This window comes from Diabrotica virgifera, chromosome 1 (genome assembly GCF_917563875.1).
Source record: "Diabrotica virgifera virgifera chromosome 1, PGI_DIABVI_V3a".
In the NCBI taxonomy this organism is placed as follows: domain Eukaryota; kingdom Metazoa; phylum Arthropoda; class Insecta; order Coleoptera; family Chrysomelidae; genus Diabrotica; species Diabrotica virgifera.
Window position 1 is genome coordinate 80,288,153 of NC_065443.1, and position 24,803 is coordinate 80,312,955.

At 32.0% G+C, this 24,803-nt stretch overlaps 1 protein-coding gene across 1 annotated transcript in view; it reads right to left on the minus strand.

Annotated features, from left to right (window-relative positions):
• Positions 1 to 453: 453 nt before the first annotated feature.
• The window catches only part of LOC114327214 (transmembrane protein 11-A, mitochondrial), a 37,761-nt gene continuing 13,411 nt past the window's right edge, over positions 454 to 24,803 (minus strand). The window contains exons 3-4 of the mRNA XM_028275749.2: positions 14,194 to 14,306; positions 454 to 11,201 (exon numbers count right to left, since the gene is read on the minus strand). Of these exons, the coding sequence (XP_028131550.1) occupies positions 11,028 to 11,201; positions 14,194 to 14,306 (287 nt within the window). The 3' untranslated portion in view covers positions 454 to 11,027. The remainder of the gene's footprint in view (positions 11,202 to 14,193; positions 14,307 to 24,803) is intronic.

Sequence of the window (24,803 nt, forward strand, 5' to 3'; positions counted from 1 at the left end):
ATCTTTAGTCAACTTTTATCTTACATTAATACCTACTTAAAAAAGAAGAATATGATTTACAGCAATAAAATTAATAAACTACAAAACGTTTTAGAGCGTTTTCAATATACGCGTTCTTTTTGGCTTTCACTGCCGGCCAAAATAGGGTCGTACATGGCTCACTTGTCCCGGAGTTATGGATAAGAATAGATCCGGTCTGATCCTTATACCCGCGTATTACGACTCTACGATAGTAGGAGAAAACAACTGTAAACATGAAAATCCCTAAATAGGGACTTTTTATTTACCTCATGACCACGTTTTCAGCATTTGGAACCACTGTGCACCACCACCAAAATTTACGCTCTCTATCTATAGGATTACAACTGTCATATTGTTCACCATAAACTTCGTCTACAAAAGAGTCAGCGAATTGTAAGTGTATTTTGTGTAACTTAAAAAATAAAAACAATGTTCACTTTCGGTAATGTTTATTTTGGCGAATATTTCAATTCTATTTAACATAAAAATGTTGGATACCACTTTTATATTGGATAGTCCTCATCAGTTGTAGCATATCAAAACATGACCATAGGTTCTATCACAATTTTCCCAAGCTCAGTGAATCTACCATACCAATTATAAAGTGTACTCAATACTTCTCTCCACTCTTTTTTATAGTTCAGAAAATAGTTGATGGGCTGGATAGTTGTGTGTTTTAGAATGTAGTCCACAGTAATGCCTTATGAATTGACTATTTTCTGCTTACCAAGGAAACATTTTATTAACTGTGTAATACTAATGAAACGCTCTATGTATCAAAAGTTATATTAAAAATATGTCTTTGTTATCTGTTTATTAAATTATTTTTAAAAGTCAATTAAAAGTAATTAACAAAAATTGTTCTCTTTTGATACATCAATAAATATCTTTTAAACGCCTCTACCAATAAGCACTGCCAGATCAATGTATAATTAAATTTTAACTCTATTCATTAATTCTCGATTTATATAACGTACATTATATAAAACAAACAGTAATGTAACTCTGCATCTTTGACCAGATCACGGATATTTTAACCCAGAGAAAACTATATCGCAGGAAGTAGTCTCAGATAAATGCTCGTTAGCACAGGCCCAGACGGTATACCCTTTTTACTACAAAAACACGCTTACGTCAGTCAAAATTTCTGACGTCAGAGCACTGCCAAAACATTGGAATGCCTTTTCATCATGACCATGTGCAGTGAGAAGCTAGGTATAATTACTTGTCAGGAATAATTTTCTTTGTTGAAGTTATACTTCTTTAGGCGCAATTGGAAAAAATGTTGAAGGTGAATTTGTATAAAAAATGACAGTATAAAGTACGTGCACACCGAGAGTATGAAGTTAGTTGCTAAATCTTTCAAGCTACGTATGTATCAGTACAAATAAAGTGTGAAAAAATATATTGATGTTTTTAGTATTTAGTAAATATATTTATTAAAAATTTTGTGTCTTTGGATTTGTCTTCGTCGGGAGTAGAATAATAAATGTTAAAATATGATGAAAAGAAGATTAAAAGTAGTCAAGATAAGTGCGGTTATTTTTTTGATGGGTGACCACTTAGGAACACCTTATGTTGTTGTGTTGCCTTACTTTTTTTTAATTATTGGTATTTTTTTAATAAAAATTTTTGGAAAGAAGTAAGTATTAAAATTAGTTAAATATGTAAATATACTTCGTCTAATTTACTTACCGTTGCACGTCATCCGCGTCATAGCCTGTGACGTCACATGATACCAACACGAAATATTTAGGCGGTAGGTATGTTCTTTTTTAGAATCATTTTGCCTAGTACACTGGTATTACAGCCACTAGACATATTTTATTATATACGCGTAGAAATAATATTTGAATATTTCTATTAATGTTAACCTAAAGAAATACACAATAATATGTTTCATTTAATTTGTATAAATTGATTATAAAGCTTTTTTATGAAGCACGTTTGCTCGGAACACACTGTAACTGTAATCGAACGAAGGTGACATTTTAGAATAAATTGGTAACATTTATTTGACAGTTGCGGTGACGGCACTTCATATTTGTTTATATTCTTTACTATAAGTATTTGTTTTATTATATTTACTGTTTTTATTATTTACTTTAACTTTAATTTAGTAAAATTATAACTTAATTCTTGTTCTCTATTTCTAATGTTTTTATCTATTTTCATTGAATATTAATTTGTTTTGTTGTATAATCCACGTTTACAATAATTATGTGATCTATTTGATTTCAAATGGATTCAGGATTTTTTTTATACTTTGGCAACTATGTCAACTTAGATCTCTGGCGTAGATAATGACGTGCAACGGTAAGTAAATTAGACGGACTGTAGAATACAAATAAACTGTTTGAGGAATATAATTAATTCATTGAAATCATATAATAGAAGCATAACTTCTTACGTGAGTATAAAGTACACACACATTTTTTTTTTGTTTATTGCACAAATAATATATTATATACATAATTCTTTATTCTAATTAATGATGTTAATCGGTTTTCATTACTTGACGAAATATATTAATACGCCGAAATATTTGAAGGGTCAGAGGGAAAAACGATGAATGCCAATTTTTGGTCATTTTGTGATTCTTGCGCAATTTGTTCGCTTAGAAAGAACACTATCGAGGGACCGTTCAAGTATTACATAGAGCAGGTTGGGGGGGGGGGGGGGGGGGGGTAAAAATCTTCAAAAATTGCGTTACGTAATAATTAAACGCCCATTACAGTGCGTTACGTAGGGGGGGGGGTCAAAAATCCTTATGGCCAAGGGGAAATAACAATGAGAATTGCCTTAAAAACATGTCAGAAGATTGGATGAAAGGGGAGAAAACGATGAATATGTAACTTTGTTTTTCATTTTACCGAAAATGCTTCCAGATAGACATTGATCGTTCTTCCCCTGACCCTTTTAACGAAAATAATGTTATTCCATAATAGTATGGTATAACTAGACCCAAACCCAGACATCCAAAGTGAAAGTTATCCGCCAACATCAAATTGTTCTATATAGTCCACATATTGTTCAGTAAAGAGTTACACCATTTTGAGCGTCCGGTTTTGGAGAGAGGTGGGGTAGAAGTCTGCAAATTAGTAGTTTTTTACGTTTTTCGTCAATATTTCTAAAACTATGCGGTTTAGCGTGAACAATGTTCCATACAAAAATTAAATTTTCTACATTGAATTTTAAACAAAAAAGGTTCTATACATAATCCTTCTAAAACGAACGGTTCCAAAGTTACGGAGGTAATATAGTGTAGTAAGAAAAAGGCCTAACCCCGTCATTCAAAATAAAAGTTTTACTCCAATACCAAATTGTTCTATATGGTCCAAATATTGTTCAGTAAATGTTACACTATTTTGAGCGTCGGGTTTGGGGTGAGGAGGAGGGGAGAAATCGGTAAATTAGTAGTTTTTTCTTTACGTTTTTCGTCAATATTTCTAAACCTTAGCGGTTTAGCGTGCACAATATTCTACACAAAAATGTTCTACATTAAATTTAAAACGAAAATTTTACTGTTGGAAAGATATTCATGCGACAATGTCCACAGAAAGTTCAGATTGGGTTTCTCTGTACCAGAGATTTATATGACCTAGCCGTAGGCCTCACCTCTTGGTGAGGTTGACGTTCCTTCAAGGGCTTATCAGCAACATACCGCCGGCCATTGAAATAGCAAATTATATTTAGAAAACACAATCCTGTTAAAAAAATTAGTTTTCTCAGTAATAATATTATAATTTGTCCAAATATAAATAATATGGAGAATCTCCACTTTACACCCTCCGTAACTCCGGAGCCGTTGATTTTAGAGCAATCAGGCATTGGACCTTTTCCGTTTCAAATTTAATGTAGAACATTTGTATAGAATATTGTTCGCGCTAAATCGCTTAGGTTTAGAAATATTGACGGAAAACGTAAAAAACTACTAATTTACCAACTTTTCTCCTTCCCCTCCACCCAAAACCCGACGCTCAAAATGGTGTAACTTTTTACTGAACAATATTTGAACCATATAGAACAATTTGGTGTTGGAGGAAAACTTTTATTTTGGATGACGGGGTTGGGCCTTTTTTGGACCAATTATACTATACTACCTCTGTAACTTTGGAACCGTTCATTTTAGAAAGATTACGCATAGGACCGTTTTTGTTTAAAGTTTAATGTAGAACATGTTTGTATAGAACATTGTACACGCTAAACCGCATAGATTTAGAAATATTCACGAAAAACGTAAAAAACTACTAATTTACCTACTTCTTCCCCACTTCCCCCCCAAACCCGACGCTCAAAATGGTGTAACTTTTTACTGAACAATATGTGGACCATATCATATAGAACAATTTGGTGTTGGAGGAAAACTTTCACTTTGGATGTCTGGGTTATGCCGTTTTGGATCAACTGTATCATACTATAACATCAACTTTTATTTAGAATTGAAATTTTTCTAGCACAGCTAATAATATGACATCCACACGGAACTGCCCGATCTCGCTAAAGCGTTAACATGGTATTATAATAAGAAAAACGTAATCGCGATTACATTGAGAATTTTAGAATTATATTAATTCCAAAAACATTTTTTATTATTAATAATAAAAATTTTATGAAACAATTGTTCAAGTTTAATAAATAAAAATAATAATTTTATTTAAATATATATATTAGACAATCGTCTGATACTGATACGGAAATAATTTTTAAAACTCCAATGAAATGACAGTTCAGTGTTGCTGCCAATGTATAGTAAACATTGTGTGTGTTTGTTTCCATTTTACAGATTAAATGTATCACGTTTTACGCATTACTCAAAAGTAAAAAAAGAAATTTTGAAAATCTGATTATTTTCATTTTAAAAATCCAACTGACTAGTGTATTCTTAAATAGTTAATATTTGGAAAAGGTTTTGGCAACGCTGTGGGGTTCTGAGATCAGAAATCTTAAATGATAAGGGTGTTTCTGTAGTAAAAAAAACGATAACTTTTACAAAGAAATATGTTCTGCTAAGCCCCCTCATTGTTTGATTAAACTGTACCTAATACTTATTTATTTTTTTGTCATTTTTAGCGTAAAAAATACTTTGTCACACTACTTCTGGACTTCCCATGACTGTATTTTGAGGCGCCAAACTAACCATATTAGACTATTTTATATACCAATAATAACGTATTTTTACAGAGTTGCTGCATGCGTTTATTAAATAGTATTACAACCAAATCCATTCATCTAAATTATCAATCAAGTACAGTAGGAAAAATGAAAGAATACCCATGAACGAACATATAAAACACGCTGTATTTTCCTGTCACCGTGTCATACAAAAAATTGGCAAGCGCAAGTACATGTAATAATTATTATTACATGTACTTGCGCTGGGCAATTTTCTTTGTGACACGGTGACAGGAAAATACAGCGTGTTTTATATGTTGGCTCATGGGTATTCTTTCATTTTTCCGACTGTATACGTATTATAAAAAAAAACTCATAAAAGAAGTGCAAAAAAGTTATCTCCACATGATGCTAAAAACACAAGTAAATCTTTAGCACCTCAAAAAATATGGAAGGGATCGGAAAATGACATATGAACCGACCATGGACACAATACAAATAGACTAGGTAAGGTATGGGCCGCTCTGTGCATCGATGTGTAACGCCGATATAATACTTCTACTCTAACTTTTCCCATGTATGAAATTATTCACGAATTACTTTTTATACTAGGTTTCTTTTTTACTCACAGAAACTAGTATCGCAAAATTAAGCCGCTTGTCCATAGAAACCTCAATAAGTTAAACAATGATAAACAACATCGCATTTCGTTGATATAACTTTTCGTTTTAGGCCATAAAATCATCCTAAATAAACTACATCACTGGGGATTGAAAGGCAATATAATACATTTCATAGACAATTTTTTATCTCGAAGAGAATTCCAAGTCCGAATTTCTGGAACAATATCATCAACCAAGAAACAATTAAACGGCACACCACAAGGATCAATTCTCAGCCCAACTTTATTTTTAATTGCTATGAATGATGTCTTAAAAGACTTAAAGAAACCAGTTGTAGCCAGACTTTACGCAGATGACATGATCGTGTTTATCAAGGGAAGATGTCTTAGTACCATGGCTCAAAGCCTTCAGCAATGCATAACATCCTTCGAAGGTTGGTCTATAATGTCTGGGTACAATTTTTCCCCAAACAAAACAAATTGCATATTATTCTCAAAAAGAAACATAACAGAGCAGCAACGACCATCAATATTCCTATACAACCAGAAACTAAGCTATACTCCACTCATAAATTTTCTGGGCATGATATTCGACGAACGTCTGCCGTGGAGAAATCATATTAAAACACTAACTCTTTCTTGCCAAAAGGGCTTAAATTTATTAAGATGCTTAGCAAACAAGTCTTGGGGATCTGATGTTCTAATGCTGCTAAAAATATACAGAAGCCTTATTCGATCGAAAATTGATTATGGATGTATTGCATACACATCTGCTCGGCCTTCAATATTAAAATGCTTAGATACTATACACAACACAGCATTAAGAATAATTCTAGGGGCTTACAGGACAACGCCTGTAGAAAGCCTATACTGCGAACTGGGCGAACCAGCTCTATCTTTCAGACGACAAATTCTTAGTTTATCCTAGGCCTCAAGAATAGCATCAATACCATCAATTCCTGCTCACAAAAACACTTTCTGTAATCATTTCAAATCAACTTTTCAACATAGCACCTCTCCACGACCCTTATATCTTAGAATTCACCGGTATATATCAACGTTAAATCTCCAAAATTCCCCAGAACGTGGTTAGTGAATGAACACAGCATTCCTCCATGGATTATCAAAACCCCACATGTAAACACCCAATTAACGAAATATAATAAATACGATACCAATCCACGTCTTATACAGTATGTCCCTGTAAGTTGTATCCATATGGAAAACTTTATTATTAATTTTACAAAAAAAAGTTATTCTTCATAAAAAGCTCTGCATGGTCCAAAACCTAAGATTTAACCATCAAATATCAAATTTTTTGAATATTATACGAGGTATGTCAAAAAGTTTGAATTTCACTCAAGAGTAAAGTAGCTTTATTTTTCACAATATTGAAAATTGCTATTATGAAAAGTTGTTTGGAATTAAAAACTATTCTCTAGTAGGCAATTACATCCCTTTAATTGAATTTTTTTTTTAATTATGGATAACTAACATTATTTTCAGTTATTTCAATTCAGATAACTCTTTTATTATTAATTTTACGAAAAAAAGTGGTTCCTAATAAAAAGTTCTGCATGGTCTTAAACCTAAAATACAATCATCTTATGTCAAATTTTATCAATTTTATACGAGGTATGTAAAAAAATATGAATTTCGCTCAAGAGTAAAATACGTTTATTTTTCACAATATCGAAAATTGTTATGATGAAAAGTTATTTGGAATTAAAAACTATGTTTCAGTATCACACATCCTTCTAAATGAAATATTCTGAACTATAAAGGTATTTTACTTTTGATCTAAATTTATCTTTTTTGACATACCTCGTATAAAATTGATAAAATTTGATATAAGATGGTTGTATTTTAGGTTTTGGACCATCCAGAACTTTTTATTAAGAATCACTTTTTTTCGTAAAATTAATAATAAAAGAGTTATCACGAGTGGAAATACTGAAAATAATGATAGTTATCCATAATTTTTGTTGTGAAAAATAAAACTACTTTACTCTTGAGTGAAATTCAAACTTTTTGACATACCTCGTATAATATTCAAAAAATTTGATATTTGATGGTTAAATCTTAGGTTTTGGACCATGCAGAGCTTTTTATGAAGAATCACTTTTATTCGTAAAATTAATAATAAAAAAGTTTTCCATATGGATACAACTTACAGGGACATACTGTATATCAAAATTATAAACAAATACAGTCAAAATCGTTTATAACGACACCGGCTATAACATACAATCGGATATAACAAACAAAATAGTAGGTCCCGTAAAATGACATATAAAAAAAGCATTTATATTGCTTATAACGAACAAATCGGTTAAAGCAAACATAGTTCTTGGAACACTAGCAGTCGAAATATTGGTTACAGCGTACATATCTGTACCTCGGAGAGATACAATATCCATTTTTTCAATTATGACCTTTTTACACACTATATAATAAACAGTTATAACCAATCCATGATTGAAATGAAAACACATACAATGTCCTAATATAATATTGTTTCCACATCTCAATAAATAACTGTAGCAATAACACTTTTTGTTGAAAAAAGTTTAAAATTGCTTTCGTGTAAAGTTATAAAAATGGGCATTGTATTGTATCTCTCCGAGGTACCGATATTACCACGAAATGAAAAGGAAGGTTTTATAATGTTTTATGGTTATGATGGTACATCCGGGCAGGGTCCACTTGTAAGTCCTTTAGACACTAGACTTCCTATTAGGTGGGTCTATTATCACAAGATTGTGTTTACATTATTTGGTCTTTTTAAAAATAAATAGTGTATGTATGCCCAGATTTTTATAATAAAACGATTTTGAGAGCCCGTACAAGTACAATAAACACATATGTTAAATGTTATGTGTAACATGTTATAACATATTATAAGTATAGATAAAGTTACACATTTTTGCATCATAAACTTACAACAAACTGACTGTTGCTACCAGTGTAATATCGTTTATAGCAACCTGTTCATTATAACAGATAGAACCGCTTACAGAGAACACTGGCTACAACGTACAAAAACCACCAGTCCCCTGAAGTTCGTTATAAACGGTTTTGACTGTAGTCTCAAAATATAAAAATTACACCCACTTATTCACTGATTCGTCTAAGTTTTCCCAAGGCGTAGGAGCAGCAGTATACATAAACAATGAAACCAAATATTTATTTAAGCTTCCCAGTTCCTACAGTATCTTAAATGGAGAACTTTATGCCATATTACAAGCGTTAAAGCACATTTCCAATGCACAAACCAAACACTCTTTAATAATATCTGACTCACTCAATTCACTGAGACTCATACAACAAACCTTCACGAAATATTGCACAGTCTGCATCAAACATATTAGTATAAAAAATAACATCAAAAATAGTTTTTCTATGGGTTCCCTCTCATTCTGGAATCGAGGGAAATGTAAACGCCGATCGTTGGGCTTACACAGCTGCGCAATTACCTTCATTGGCAGAACAATCAATTCCAGCCACAGATACAAAACAACTACTAAATTCGATGACCCTCAATTTATGGAATGAAAAATGAAAAACATCTACGAGCAAGTTAAGAGACGTTAAAGAAGATACTGGTCCATGGAATCCACATACAATCAACAGATCGAACCAAGTCATCTTATCTCGTCTTCGGCTAGGACACTGTAAACTTACTCATGAGCATCTCATTAGCCATACCGAAGCACCAAAATGCAGAAGGTGTAATATACCATTATCAATAAAACATGTGCTAACAGAATGTGATGAATTTGCCGCTTACAAACAATCTATATCTGGTTATTCAAACAATATGAAAGACATTATTAACCTGCAAACCGACTGTAAACCTCTTTTCCAATTCCTTAATAAATGTAACCTAGCAAGTAAGATTTAATTGTACACAATTTCATACTTTTGTAAACTTATTAACTGTATTCTCGTTACCCCGCTGATGACCTTCGTGGTTAATGCGGTTATTTCTAAATAAAAAAAAACTTTTCGTTTTACTTTGTTATTTTGACGTTTATGATTTTAAGTGACAGTGTCATTAGCGCATGTGTTGGTTATTATTTGAATTTATTGTTTATTGGTTTTTCAAATTATTTAACTTTTAGTCTTTATATATGTTATTGTAATTTTTATTTTCAAACATAATTATTGTTAGATCGACTAACTACTGTCCTCTCTTAATTTAATTACTTCCGGTAAGTACCTATTTATTCATTAAGGAAAAACGACAAGTAATATTTATGAGTGCGGATATAGTTCTGTCGAATGGAAACTTATTTGTTTATTTTCGAGATTACTGTTTACCTTTTGTTTTTTTTTAAATTTATTTATTACCATTCTATATTTATCTCTATACTAGTAATACTCGGTATGATGTTCAAGCTGTTTAATGTTGAGTCGATCAATCTCCTCAATAGTGCAAAAAGATTAAACACTTCAATAAAATACGTTCACGGGATAATAGCCATTTCCTAAGTATTACCACAGACAGTGCATAGTATGTATCAATGATACTACATATCAACGTACGTTTCAATTAACGTTTTAATTTAACTTGTTTGAAAATGAATCGTTACGCATGGGAAAAGATAAAACACATGCGCGGGATCGCTTGGTTAAAAGAGATAGATATACCACTGATCGACTGCCCGCTCATTACGCTTTTTTGCTCAGTATGCCTTGTCTATCCTTATTATGTCTATGGAACAGAGAAGTCTTAGTGTCAAAAATATAAACTTACCTACTTTGGAGATTACTTCAATCAAAAACAGCACGTAAAAAAGAATTTTGAACAATCTATAACAATAAATCCTAAGTAACTCTTAGAGAAGAATTATTTTAATGAATGAAAAAATACGGTTGAATGATTTAAATTTTCGTAGATCTTTGACAGATATACAATAAGCCTAGGAAACATTGGAAAGTCAGAATTGTTGTTAAAATTGAAAAAAGTTTTAAAACTTCGAGACAAAACAATTTTTGGAACATTTTTAAAAGTTTGCTAAAAAACAGCATTGAGTGTCAAGGTCATAAACAGGTCTGCAAATACATCACTTTTGCAACAAATCGATCTGAGTTTTATTATAACTTTTAAATCTTATAATCTCCACATCACATTTTGCAAAATAGTAAAATCTTTAGGCTCTACATCGATTCGCATCATCAAAAGGAATGATTTAGTCTTTTAAACCTAAAAAAGCTACCAGAGCAACACTACTGCTTGTTGGCTGTACTATGACAAACATGTTTTCTATTTCATTGTACGATATAACCTATATATGCAAAGTGACGCAGATGCCAACGTAACTGCCCAATGTACAATAATTCGTTTAGTATTGTCTTTGCGCACTAAAACCACTGGAGATGCTGATGTTAATGCTCCCAAAATTGGTAATCTGGAAAGTTTTCGCACATCTCGTTCAACCTGAAACAAATTAAAAATACAAAAATTACATTTATTCTAGAATAAACATATACACAACAAGACTTTAAGGCCATCGGTACATAATTCGCAAATATTTTACGGCTATCCCTACTTTTTCTGTCTTTACACGGCAAATTACGTCTTTAACAAAATTACATCTTTAAGAGGATGGGTACGTATTTTCGGCTGCAATGCTATTCAAATGGGGATTCATTTTTTTCGAATCCTGAGAAAACTAAAAGTATTTTTGAAAAATTTAAACGCAGAATAAAAGATTACGTCATTGGCGAGGGCAGAAAGTCCCTGAGAACTTCTATCATGTTTATTTTAATGAGTTACAGGGGTCAAAAACTAAGAGAAAATTTAGTGTGATATTTAATTTAAAATATCTCATTCAAAATAAACTTTTTATTTATTCTAAGGGACTTTCGGCCCTCGGTAATAATATAGTCTTTCATTCTGCGTTTACATTTTTCAAAAATATTTATTGGATTTTTCAGGATTCGAAAAAAATGAACACAATGTCCGTTGTAATATTTCCAAATCTATCTTTGTCATACAAAGCACTCAGTCGAATAGAATATTGTCAGCATACTGTCAGTCAGACAGTGACAATCAGTGACAATTTTAAATATTTGACATGGCATCGGGAATATTTTGAGTTGTTGATTAAATAATATTGATATATAGTGTATTTGATAAATAATTGATTTAAGACGTGAACTTAATAAAAAGTTATTTATTGTGTATTATTTGTGGAAGATCCAAGCAGAGAATACATCAGGATAATATATTCTGTGATCCAAGTATTTTGTTGTTAAAGCTGTTCAAAATTGTAAGCGTTCCATAGTAACAATATATTATTAAAAAATCACTTTAACACTTTTCCTCTTTTCTCGATTGAGTATTAGTTTTTGTTGTACATATAAATTATTACAATCACTGAATACATAGTTAGTGAAAAAATTATCACATTTATTAACTGAATTAATAATTTGCAATTATAAAAATAACAGTTATCCAAGAACATTTAAAAGCCATCTCTTTAAATTAATGATGACATTTTCAAGTAGAATGACATTCTAGTAATGTTTACATATCCATACCAGTGTGAATTTTACTACACGTAATTTGCCGTGTAAAGACAGAAAAAGTAGGGATACCTGTAAAATATTTGCGAATTATGTTCCGATATCCTTAACAAAAAAATACAAACAAAATATATCCTGATGTATTCTCTGCTTGGATCTTCCATAAATAATAAACAATTAAATAACTTTTTATTAAGTTCACGTCTTAAATCAATTATTTATCAAATACCCTATCAATATTATTTAATCAACAACTCAAGATATTCCCGATGCCATGTCAAATATTTAAAACTGTCACTGTCTTGTCATCATATTCTATTTGACTCAGTGCGTTGTATGACAAAGATAGCGAATGTTCGATTTGGAAAATATCACCACGGACATGGTGTCCATTTTTTCAAATCCTGAAAAAACTAATAAATATTTTTAAAAAATTTAAACGCAGAATGAAAGACTAAATTATTATCGAGGGCCCAAAGTCCCTTAGAGTAAATAAAAAGTTTCTTTTGAATGAGATATTTGAAATTAAAAATCACACTACATTTTCTCTTAGTTTTTCACCCCTGTAATTTACTAAAATAAACATTATAGAAGTTTACAGTGACTTTCGGCCCTCGGTAAGAACGTAATCTTTCATTCTGCGTTTACATTTTTCAAAAATACTTATTAGTTTTCTCAGGATTCGAAAAAAATGAATCCCCATTTGAATAGCATTGCAGCCGAAAATACGTACCCATCCCCTTAAGGGGGTAGGTGCAAACTTTCGGCTCCAATGCTATTTAAATGGGATTCATTTTTTTTTTCGAATCCTGAGAAAACTAATGACTATTTTTGAAAAATTTAAACGCAGAATGAAAGATTATGTTATTACCGAGGGACGAAAGTCCCTGAAAACATCTATAATGTTTATTTTAATAAGTTACAGGGGTGAAAAACTAAGAGAAAATGTAGTGTGATTTTTAATTTCAAATATCTCATTCAAAAGAAACTTTTTATTTACTCTAAGAGACTGTGGGCCCTCGATAATAATTTAGTCTTTCATACTGCGTTTAAATTTTTTAAAAATATTTATTAGTATTTTCAGGATTCGAAAACATGGACACCATGTCCATGGTGATATTTTCCAAATCGAACATTCGCTATCTTTCTCATACAACGCACTCAGTCGAATAGAATATGGTGACCAGACAGTGACAATTTTAAATATTTGACATGGCATCGGGAATATTTTGAGTTGTTGATTAAATAATATTGATAGTGTATTTGATAAATAATTGATTTAAGACGTGAAATTAATAAAAAGTTATTTATTGTTTATTACTTATGGAAGATCCAAGCAAAGAATACACCAGGATATATTCTGTGATCCAAGTATTTTGTTGTTAAAGATGTTCAAAATTGTAAGCGTTCAATAGTAACAATATATTATTAAAAAAATCACGTTATCACTTTTAATTATCATATTAATTAACTGAATTAATAATTTAAGCGATTATACAAGTACCTAACAGTTATTCAAGAACATTCAAAAGCCATCTCTATAAAATTAATGATGACAATGTCATTGTCAAGTAATGTTTACATATCCATACCAGTGAGAATTTTACTACACGTAATTTCCCGCGTAAAGACAGAAAAAGTAGGGATAGCCGTAAAATATTTGCACCTACACTCTTAATTAGGAAGTCTATAATAAACATGGTCTAAAATCCTTACGTAGTAGTATTGATATTAAAAATATATTTTATTCCATTTTTGAGGTTCAAAGTAGAATTGACGAACATGAAAGAGGTTCTATTAACAAAACATCAGATTAAACAAATACACCAGGGACATGTGCAAAATTTAAGGGTAAGGGGATTATATAAATTTAAAATTACCTTAAATATAATGATTCTTACCTGGTATTTAACACAGTGATCAAACTGCCAAGAAACTGTATACAATCCAGTACATAATGAAGAAATAATACTTAACGGTGCTTGAGGAACAAAAGTATCTGGCCAGGCAAATCCTAAAACAAAATATGATTGTAGACATTTAAATTATAATATGTACTGTTCTTAATACACACAGACCACATTCGTCTTCATGTTAGCGTACCGCGGAAATATATTAAGCCTATTGGATGAGGACACAGGTTTCGTAAACAGCTCATCTTGATGCTTGCAAACGAAGTTCACCTGACCATTCTAATTCCCACCACATGCATTCGCTGTTTAACTTGTCTTTAACTGCTCAACAGCTGTTCAACCACATGCATTCGCGGTTTAACTTGTCTTTAGCTGCTCAACAACTGTTCAAAGTGAACTTTCATACATCATAGCTAATCCTATGAGAGTTTTACAGAATTTTCCTTGCAAGTTAGTCTTTGCTCTAAGGCCGCTATTATATTAGGCAACTGGTGACGCCACCAAGTTGCTCCACCAGTGACTCATGACGTCACGGGGCATTTAAGTAAATGAGACCTATTAGACTACGGCAACTGGTTGCGCCACCAGAAATTATTGTCGATCTGGTGGCCGAACCAGTCCATCAGCCGGGTAACCGGGTCTGGTGGCGCCACCAAGCCGGGGCATTATGTTATATGGACCCTATTAGACTGAGCAACTGGTGTCGGCCACCACTAGTTCATTTGTATTGTAATCGAGTGCTTCGTATTTCTTTTCTATTAACTTCTATATTCTCTATTAACAAGCGTATATTTTTCTAAAACCTTTTTTGTTGATTTATAAATATGCTATATTAAAAAGTTCTTCTCGCAGATTTAGCCGTTAATTGTTTATTCATTGTTTAAACAATAAAAGCTCTTTTTATATTTTAGAAATATCGGTGAATTCATCACTTTACCTTGATCAAAAATGTTTCTATTTTGTTTTTGATTATGCTGAATCCGAATGTGACGTTAACTGGAAAATTTAAAAAAACATTGAACTTTTATATATAGGTACAGTATGTCTGCGTAACTTGGAACCATATGAGAAACTTTTTTCTGATCAATTTTACGAAAAAACAATATTCTTTATAAAATGCTCTGCATAGTCTATGTTATACGAGGTATGTCAAAAAAATTGTATGTAAAGTACCTTTAGATTTCACAACATCGAAAATTGTTATTATGAAAAGTTGTTAAGAATTAAAAAAACTATGTTTTGGGACACATTAATTTTATTACATCATTCTAATTGAAAAAAAATGCAATTTTTTTTAAATTACGGATACCCAACATCATTTTATTACAAATATCTATAAGTATTTTATTATTAATTTTACGAAAAAAGTTATTTTTTACAAAAAGCTTTATATGGTCTAAAATCTAAGTTGCAATCATAATATATAAACTTTTATCAATTCTATACGAGGTATGTTAAAAAATATGAATTTCGTCCAAGAGTAAAGTACCTTTACAGTTCACAATATTTCAATTAGAAGAATGTAATTGCATATTCAAACATAGCTTTTAATTCCGAACAACTTTTTATAAAACATTTTTCGATATTGTTTAATATAAGGATACTTTACTCTTGAGCGAAATTCATCTTTTTTGACATACCTCGTATAAAATTCACAAAATTTGAATCTGATGGTTGCATCTTATATTTTATACTATTAAGAGCATTTTATGAAGAATAACTTTTTTTCGTAAAATTGATAACAGACTAGTTTCCAATTGCATTTGATTATTTTTCCAATTCCAATTCATTTTATTATTTTTGCTGGTGGCTATTCTCGGCCACCAGTTGCCCGTGCTCACAATTTGGTGGGCCCACTAGTTGCGCCACCAGTTACCTAGACTAATAGAGCCCTAAATCCCTTTCAATATTTTCTTATTAATTAATTCCAGAATCTCTCAAAGAAGTCTATCATACGTTTCCTCAAGGTCAAAAAGATCTATTTCATCGGCTGTCTTATAATGAACATGAACATTATATTTTTTGTTGATCTGTCTTGCATAAATGCAAATTAATTTTCTTATTCTTCTTCTTCTTGTATAGACATGACTGTCTGTTTTTTCAATGTGCCTCTAGCAAGTTGTCGTTCCATCGTTTTCGTGGTCTTCCCACTGATCGTCTTTCTATTGGGGAACCGTCTTTGGCTGTCCTTACTACTACTCTATTTGTTGCCATTCGGCTTATGTGGTCATTCCATTCTACTCTTCTGTTTCTTACCCAGTTATTAATGTTGTCCACATTGCATCTCCTTCGATTTCTCGAAGGGTTTTCATCTCCGCTGTTTCGAGCAATCTTTTTGATCTCTCTGTGTCAGGTCGCGTTTCTGCCGCGTATGTCATTATTGGTCTGATGACTGTTTTGTAAATTCTGCCTTTCATTTCTTTTCCGATATTTTATTTCTCCATACTGTGTCATTCAGGCACCCTACGGCTCTGTTTGCTCTATTGACTTGTAGTCTGGGCAGATTATCAGAGAATAGGCCATTTTTGGGAAAAGTTATTTACCAGAAATTTTATTGCTGGAATCGAATCTTATGATTCTATATATTAATAATATAGGTATGCAAAGTCCGCAGATAGTGTGCTTTTTTTTATAAACAAAATAGCGCCCGAAAATTGTGTTTTTTTCAATTTTTGCTCTATAACTCCAAAGATTTTAACTTTATACCAAAAACACCCAAATAAAAATTCATCGTAATTAAATTCTGCATAAAGAAGTGTTTTTCCCGATTTAGTTCGACGAAAATTTTCCCCGGCAAATGCGGGTTTTTCCAACAATATCTTTAATTTTCAACTAATATTTTAGATAAGTAATTGTTTATCAATAATTAAATAACTTGGTAATATAAAAGCTCCTTTCGTATAGATTATAATTCCAGAAGCCGATGGAAATTAAATGAACAGTTTAGCAACAATTGAATTGTTAATTAAAAATTTACGGTCGCTAAAATAACCACAATAATTATGATACATAAGAATAACTACGATTTTTGTATAAAAAGACACTGTACCTATCTAATGTACTTTACAGAGTTGAAATTGGACTATTTAAGCGGCCTCAGGAATATTTTAAAATTATAAACAATTGTTTGGCTTATAACAAATAGAATATCTCGGGAAATATTAAATTAAATCATGAAAACTGTATTGGAAAAAAAGCGGCAGGACGCTTCTTAAAAAAAAACGTTTAATTATAATGAGTGGTTCCTGAGATACAACCGGTCAAAGTTGACCGGCATTTACGACAAAGATATAAACAATAGGATCATAATTTTTGAAAAATCACCTTTCTATTTTTGTCTTCTTTCTCCACACCAATTTTTATATCTTTAAAATAATCATAATATATATTATTATAATAAAGACTATCGACATTACGAGTGAAAATTGCCAAAAATAGCAAAATTTCAATCAAAAATTAGGTTGGAGTCTCAAAGTTCAAAATCGGTATACGTTAAAAAAATGCATTTTCTCGGCTTCCCATGGAGCAATTTTCTTCATTCTTTTTTTGTTCCCAAGTAACTCGAGTAGAGCCATCTAACTAACGCATTATTAAATGTCAAACTTGCTTTTGTTTTGTTATAATAAATTAATTTATTTATTATAACAACAATTTTTAATTTGTTTGAATAAAGATTGTTTAAATAAGTATACAGCTTTCAAATAAGAATATTTGTGTTTTTAAAGTTAAAAGGTACACATGTAGTAAGTTTATCTAGAAAAAGTCTACAACTGGAAAAAATATGTAGTTTTCTTTTCTTATAAATAAATTAATCTATTATAACAAAACAAAAGCAATTTTGACATTTAATAATGCGTTAGTTAGATGGCTCTACTCGAGTTACTTGGGAACAAAAAAGAATGAAGAAAATTTCTCCATGGGAAGCCGAGAAAATGCATTTTTTTAACGTATACCGATTTTGAACTTTGAGATTATATTTTCTCCAACCTAAGAAAGAGGACAAAAATAGAAAGGTGATGTTTCGAAAATTATGATCCTATTGTTTATATCTTTACCGTAAATGCCGGTCAACTTGGACCGGTTGTATCTCAGGAACCACTCATCACAATTAAACGTTTTATCTTTTAAAATAAGCGTCCTGCTGTTTTTTTCCAATACCGTTTTCATGATTTAATTTAATTTAATATTTCCCGAGATATTCTATTTGTTTATAAGCCAAAAAAATGTTGAGGCCGCTTAAATAGTCCAATTTCAATTCTGTAAAGTACATTAAATAGGTACAGTGTCTTTTTATACAAAAATCATAGTTATTCTTATGTATCATAATTATTGTGGTTATTTTAGCGACCGTAAATTTTTAATTAACCATTCAATTGTTGCTAAACTGTTCATTCAATTTCCATCGGCTTCTGGAATTATAATCTATACGAAAAGAGCTTTTATATTACCAAGTTATTTAATTATTTTAATTATTGATAAACAATTACTTATCTAAAATATTAGTTGAAAATTAAAGATTTTGTTGGAAAAACCCGCATTTTCCGGAAAAAATTTTCGTCGAGCTAAATCGGGAAAACACTTCTTTATGCAGAATTTAATTACGGTGAATTTTGATTTGGGTGTTTTTGGTGTAAAGTTAAAATCTTTGGAATTATAGAGCAAAAATTGAGAAAAACACGATTTTCGGGCGCCATTTTGTTTATAAAAAAAGTAGCACACTATCTGCGGACTTTGCATACCTATATTATTAATATATCGAATCATAAGATTCGATTCCAGCAATAAAATTGCTGGTAAATAACTCTTCCTTGTATTTTGCTAATTAGCCCAGAGTATTAATCTTCCACTTCTGTTTCGAGCTTTCCGTAGCTGGATAGTGTGATGCATAGGTATTTAAACTCCATCACTTGTCCTATTATCTGACCCTCCAATTCTCCTATCTGATCCTCCTATTTTGTCTTTTTTTGGTCCAAATATTTTCCTTTTACTATTGTTTCAAATGGCTGGACAACTTCCAGGTTTGCTATTTTGGTGCCCACCGCTGTTTCTGTCTACGCTAGTGCAACTGGTTTTCTGTAAAATTCTCTATATGATAAACTATCGAAAGTATTTTTTCCACCGTTTTTTTGATATCCTTGCTTGAACGAAGTAGTATATTATTTTCGTCTTCAATATATCTGATCTGATTAAAATCTTGTACTTTCATTGTTCTATGTTTGGCCATTGTACATATCTTTGCTTCATCCTCCATGGTATCATGTAGATTATATAGATTGTATACAGACAATAGATCAGTGTCTGACCTATTTTCTTACCACTCTTTATATAGTTTTCTCTTCTCCTTTATTTTTTCTTAAACTGTTATTGATCTCTATCAGGTATCTATTGATTTCTAACTTCACCAAGAGACTAACATATATGTCTTTAGTAGGAGGTTTTGTTCAGTTAGCGTAGAAGGTTTTGTTCAGTTAGCATTTTAAAACGAAATATGTTAGCAGAAGCCCATTTCATAACAGATCTCAAAGTTTCGACAGCTACTTGATGGAAGTTAATTTTATCTAATAATAAAACTTTGAAAACTCCTATTTTCTAGACTCCCACAAAATTTATTAGTTTATTTTCACTACTGCTGTTTTGGGAGAGTTTATATCTCAAGTGACATACACACACCGGCAAAATTAACGGAACACCTTAAAAATGGGACATGTCTCAAATTTCCTTACTCTCTTGTCCGATTTGAATGATGTTTTTAGTATGTTACAGCCTTATTAATTAAGAATATCAATGTAATAATATTGTTGCTAGACAGGTAAATGTCATTTTATACCGGGTGTAACAATCATACTGTGTTTTTTCCTTAAAGTTCGGAACACCCTGTGGAATATTCGAGCATAGATAAAATATTGAAATTAAAACTCAATTATTGTAGCCTTACGTTTTATTAACATTTTCTTTTTCGATTCATTTGCTTATGTTGGATAATAAAAAAGTTAGGTACGTTAACAACTAGCCATGTTTTTCATCAATACAGGGTGTTTCTAAATAAGTCCGACAAACTTTAAGGGGCAATTCTGCATGAAAAAACAAGTAATTGGACTTCGTAAGTCCTAGGTTTTCACCCAAAGTAATCGAAAGTAGAATTGGAAGTCGATATTTGAATTCTTCGTGTAACTTTGCGTGGATTGATATACAAATTTACTAATTTTGAGTAATTTTTACTAAACTGTTTACACAGAAATAACTCTAAAGATTCAAATCTTTCAATACGCTTCGATTTATGTGTTACATATACTATTTCTGAGTATATTGGCCAATTATATTCGTCCTGGTTACTGGATAATTGTCAAGGCCATAGTCCAAAAAAATAATAAGAAGAAAAAATAAGATTCAGGTTATGTTATTAAAACGTAAACAATTGTATGTAGTAAATAAAATTAGTTATTAAAATGCAGTACTGCAAGCAAAATACAATTAATTTAATTTACCTTTATATAATAATTGCATATAATATCAATATTGTAGAGCAACATATAATTGTTCTTCTTCAATGACAGTAGGTATGAAATGTACGCCAATTTGACAATTTCAATGGACAATATGAATTATTTAAGAAAGTTGCAATATTTCTCCGCTATTCGCGCACGATCGTCTCTCGTATCCCTTCCAAGTACTTGCACACCGCGAATAATGGCATTTCCGGTTATAACTTTTTAAGCGGAAATTACGAAAAAACCAAAATTTTACATTTGTTCTCATCTTGCTAAGCCACGTTGAATAATATATCACTTATTCTCTTTCGGCGACTTTAAAATAGTAAATACTTACGGTTGCAACTCTAAAACCGGAACTCCGACGTCAAATTTCTCATCTTTAATAATACCATCCTTAGGTTAAAAGCTTTCATTCGACACCCCATTTGTCATTCTATCTGTATTAATAACGGAGGAGTTGTATTCGCGGATGGACAGACAGACGGACAGACAGCCTAGGTAAAATTTTTCATCTTTAGTACCATGCTTGAACTATAAGCTATCATTTGGCACCTCATTTGTCATTATACCTGGTATAATGACGGAGGATTTATACTCGCGGTCGGAGGGATCGACGGACAGACAGCCTAGGTCAAATTTTTCACCTTTAGTATCATCCTTGGATTATAAGCTTTCATTTGACACCTCATTTGTCATTCTACCTGGTATATTGACGGAGGAGCTATATTCGCGGTCGGACGGACCGACGGTCAGACAGCGTAAGTCAAATTTCTCACCTTTAGTACCATCCTTGGATTATAAGCTTTCATTTGACACTTCATTTGTCATTCTACCTGGTATAGTAGAGGAGTTATATTCGCGGTCCGGACGGACCGACGGACAGACAGCCTAAGTCAAATTTCTCACCTTTAATACCATCCTTGGATTATAAGCTTTCATTTGAAATCTCATTTGTCATTCTACCTGGTATAATGACGGAGGAGCTATATTCGGGGTCGGACGGACCGACGGACAGACAGCCTAAGTCAAATTTCTCACATTTAGTACCATCTTTAAATTATAAACTTTCATTTGACACCTCATTTGTCATTCTACCTAGTATAATGACGGAGGAGTTATATTCGCGGTCGGACGGACCGACGGACAGATAGCCTAAGTCAAATTTCTCACCTTTAGTACCATCCTTGGATTATAAGCTTCTATTTGACACCTCATTTGTCATTCTACCTGGTATAATGACGGAGGAGCTATATTCGCGGTCGGTCGGACCGACGGACAGACAGCCTAAGTCAAATTTCTCACCTTTAGTACCATCCTTGGAATATAAGCTTTCATTTGACACCTCATTTGTCATTCTACCTGGTATAATGACGGAGGAGTTATATTTGCGGTCGGACAGACCGAAGGACAGAAAGCCTAAGTCAAATTTCTCACCTTTAGTACCATCCTTGGATTATACGCTTTCATTTGACACCTCATTTGTCATTATACCTGGTATAATGACGGAGGAGCTATATTCGCGGTCGGACGGACCGACGGACAGACAGCCAAAATAAAATTTCTCATCTTTAGTACCATCCTTGGATTATACGCTTTCATTTGACACCTCATTTGTCATTCTACCTGATATAATGACGGAGGAGTTATATTCGCGGTCGGACAGACCGACGGACAGATAGTTTCGGTCAAATTTCTCACCTTTAGTACCATCCTTGGATTATAAGCTTTCATTTGACACCTCACTTGTCATTCTACCTAGTATAATGACGGAGGAGTTGTGGTTAGAGACAGACGGACGGACAGACGGACGTGGATAATCCAAAGTTTTCACATTTTTTCAAAATTGGGTGAAAACAATAATGACCGTTTGCTTTATAAACGTATGTCCGCAAATACTTCGTTTCCGAGATACGGGATGTTGAATTTCTTCTTACAAACTGACGATTTATTTATTGCCGTAAAACCGGTTGAGATATGCAAATGAAATTTGGTAGGTCTTAAGAGGTAGATATTGCGCATTTTTTGACATACAATTAGGAATTTTATATTCACTATTGGCGTGCATACGGGTATAAACATTTTAGGTACATCCCGTATGCACGCCAAAGGTGAATATAAAATTCTTAATTGTATGTCAAAAAAAGGCCCAATAAATACCTCTTAAAACCTACAAAATTTCATTTGCATAGCTCAACCGGTTTTAGAGCAATAAATAAATCGTCAGTTTGTAAGAAAAAAATCAACATCCCGTAACTCGGAAAGGAAGCATTTGCGGACATATGTTTGTTTATACAGCAAACGGTCATTATTTTTTCATGCAGAATTACTCCTTAAAGTTTGTCGCACTTATTTAGAAACATCCTGTATTGATGAAGAACATGGCTAGTTGTTAACCTGTCTTACTTTTTTATTATCCAACCCAACATAAGCAAATGAATCAAAAACGAAAATGTTAAGAAAGCCTAAGGGCCGGTTGTTCGAACGCTAATCAAAAATGATCATTATCAAATATTTAATTACTGTCACAACTGTCAATGTCAACTTTGATTGGGTTGCTAAAAACATAATTATTGCTTACAATTATGAAATTAGTTCATCAATTATGGTAATAATTGTTATGTTAATTGATTAACTAATCTCATAATTATAATCAATTATGTTTTCAGCAACCCAACCAAAATTGACATTGACAGTTGTGACAGTAATTAAATATTTGATAGTGATCATTGTTGATTAGCGTTCGAACAACCGGCCCTAAGGCTACAATTGAATTTTAACTTCAATATTTTATCTATGCTATAATATTAAACAGAGTGTTCCGAACATTAAGGAAAAAACACCGTATAATTATTACACCCGGTATAAAATGGCATTTACCTGTCTAGCAACAATATTAATACATTGATAATTGATATTCTTAAATAATAAGGCTATAACATACTAAAAAAATCACTCAAATCGGACAACAGACAATCGATCTAACATGTCCCATTTTTAAGGTGTTCCGTTAATTTTGCCGGTATGTGTATTTTTAGTTTGTGTCAACTGTCACGGTCCCAGGCCGGCCCTGTCAATTCCGGAAGCTTCTGGCGACGAACTGTCTGAGACCCTTCCTGTGGGCGAGAGAAACTTGTTTACAATCGGCGTATCTAGAAAGCCATCGATAAACCTTTTTTTATTGCTCTGTAAATAATATTTACCTTTCGATGTTTCTGGAAATCAGTAGACTAATTGTACATAACTATCTAAATAGACATTTTTGGAATTAGAGTTAGTTGTGAATTTGAAATCGTCGGTGTACTTTGATATGTAACGGGCGCGGAGTATTTTTGAATTTGTAATTAGATAAATTAGTAGATTTGGTGTAATAAATAAATTAGATATCGTAGTTTGTAAAATAAACGATATAAATTCAGTGTTTTTCATTTGTTTAGAAGTAAGTCAAGTCAGTTTTGTAACATTGGTGTTGAAGTGGAATAGTTTAAACAAATAAACATAAACTCGGTTTAAATACAGTGTGGAATCTTTAATAATAACTAAATATAAATCGTAATAAATAAAGTGTGTGACCATGTCTTCACAGCATAAGCAGAAAATTACTGAGCTGCTCGTTAAGGAGATACGAAACGAATTAGAAGAGAGAGACATGGACACTACTGGGAAAAAGACTGATCTAGTCGAACGTCTAAAGAACGCTCTGCAAGAAGAGGGTCAAGATCCAGAAACCTATTATATTTAGGAGATGATCAAAGTAGTTCTGGGGAGGAAGCTGTGAATTTATTTGCCAAATTTTTTTCTACAGTGTTCACTGACCATAATACTACCCCCCCACAATATCAATTTGAAAATGCTGGTAACATGAGTTCATGCTCTTTTAACATAAATACTATTTTTGAGAGTATTCACAATTTGGCTCCTAAACTAAATTTTGGCCCTGATGGCATTCCTGACTATCTATTAAAACAATGTGTTTGTACTATATCTAAGCCATTGTGTATACTCTTTAATAAATCTTTGCAAGAAGGGGTTTTCCCTGATTGCTGGAAACGAAGTTACGTAAAACCTATATTTAAATCTGGTTCAAAGTCAAATGTGGAAAACTACAGA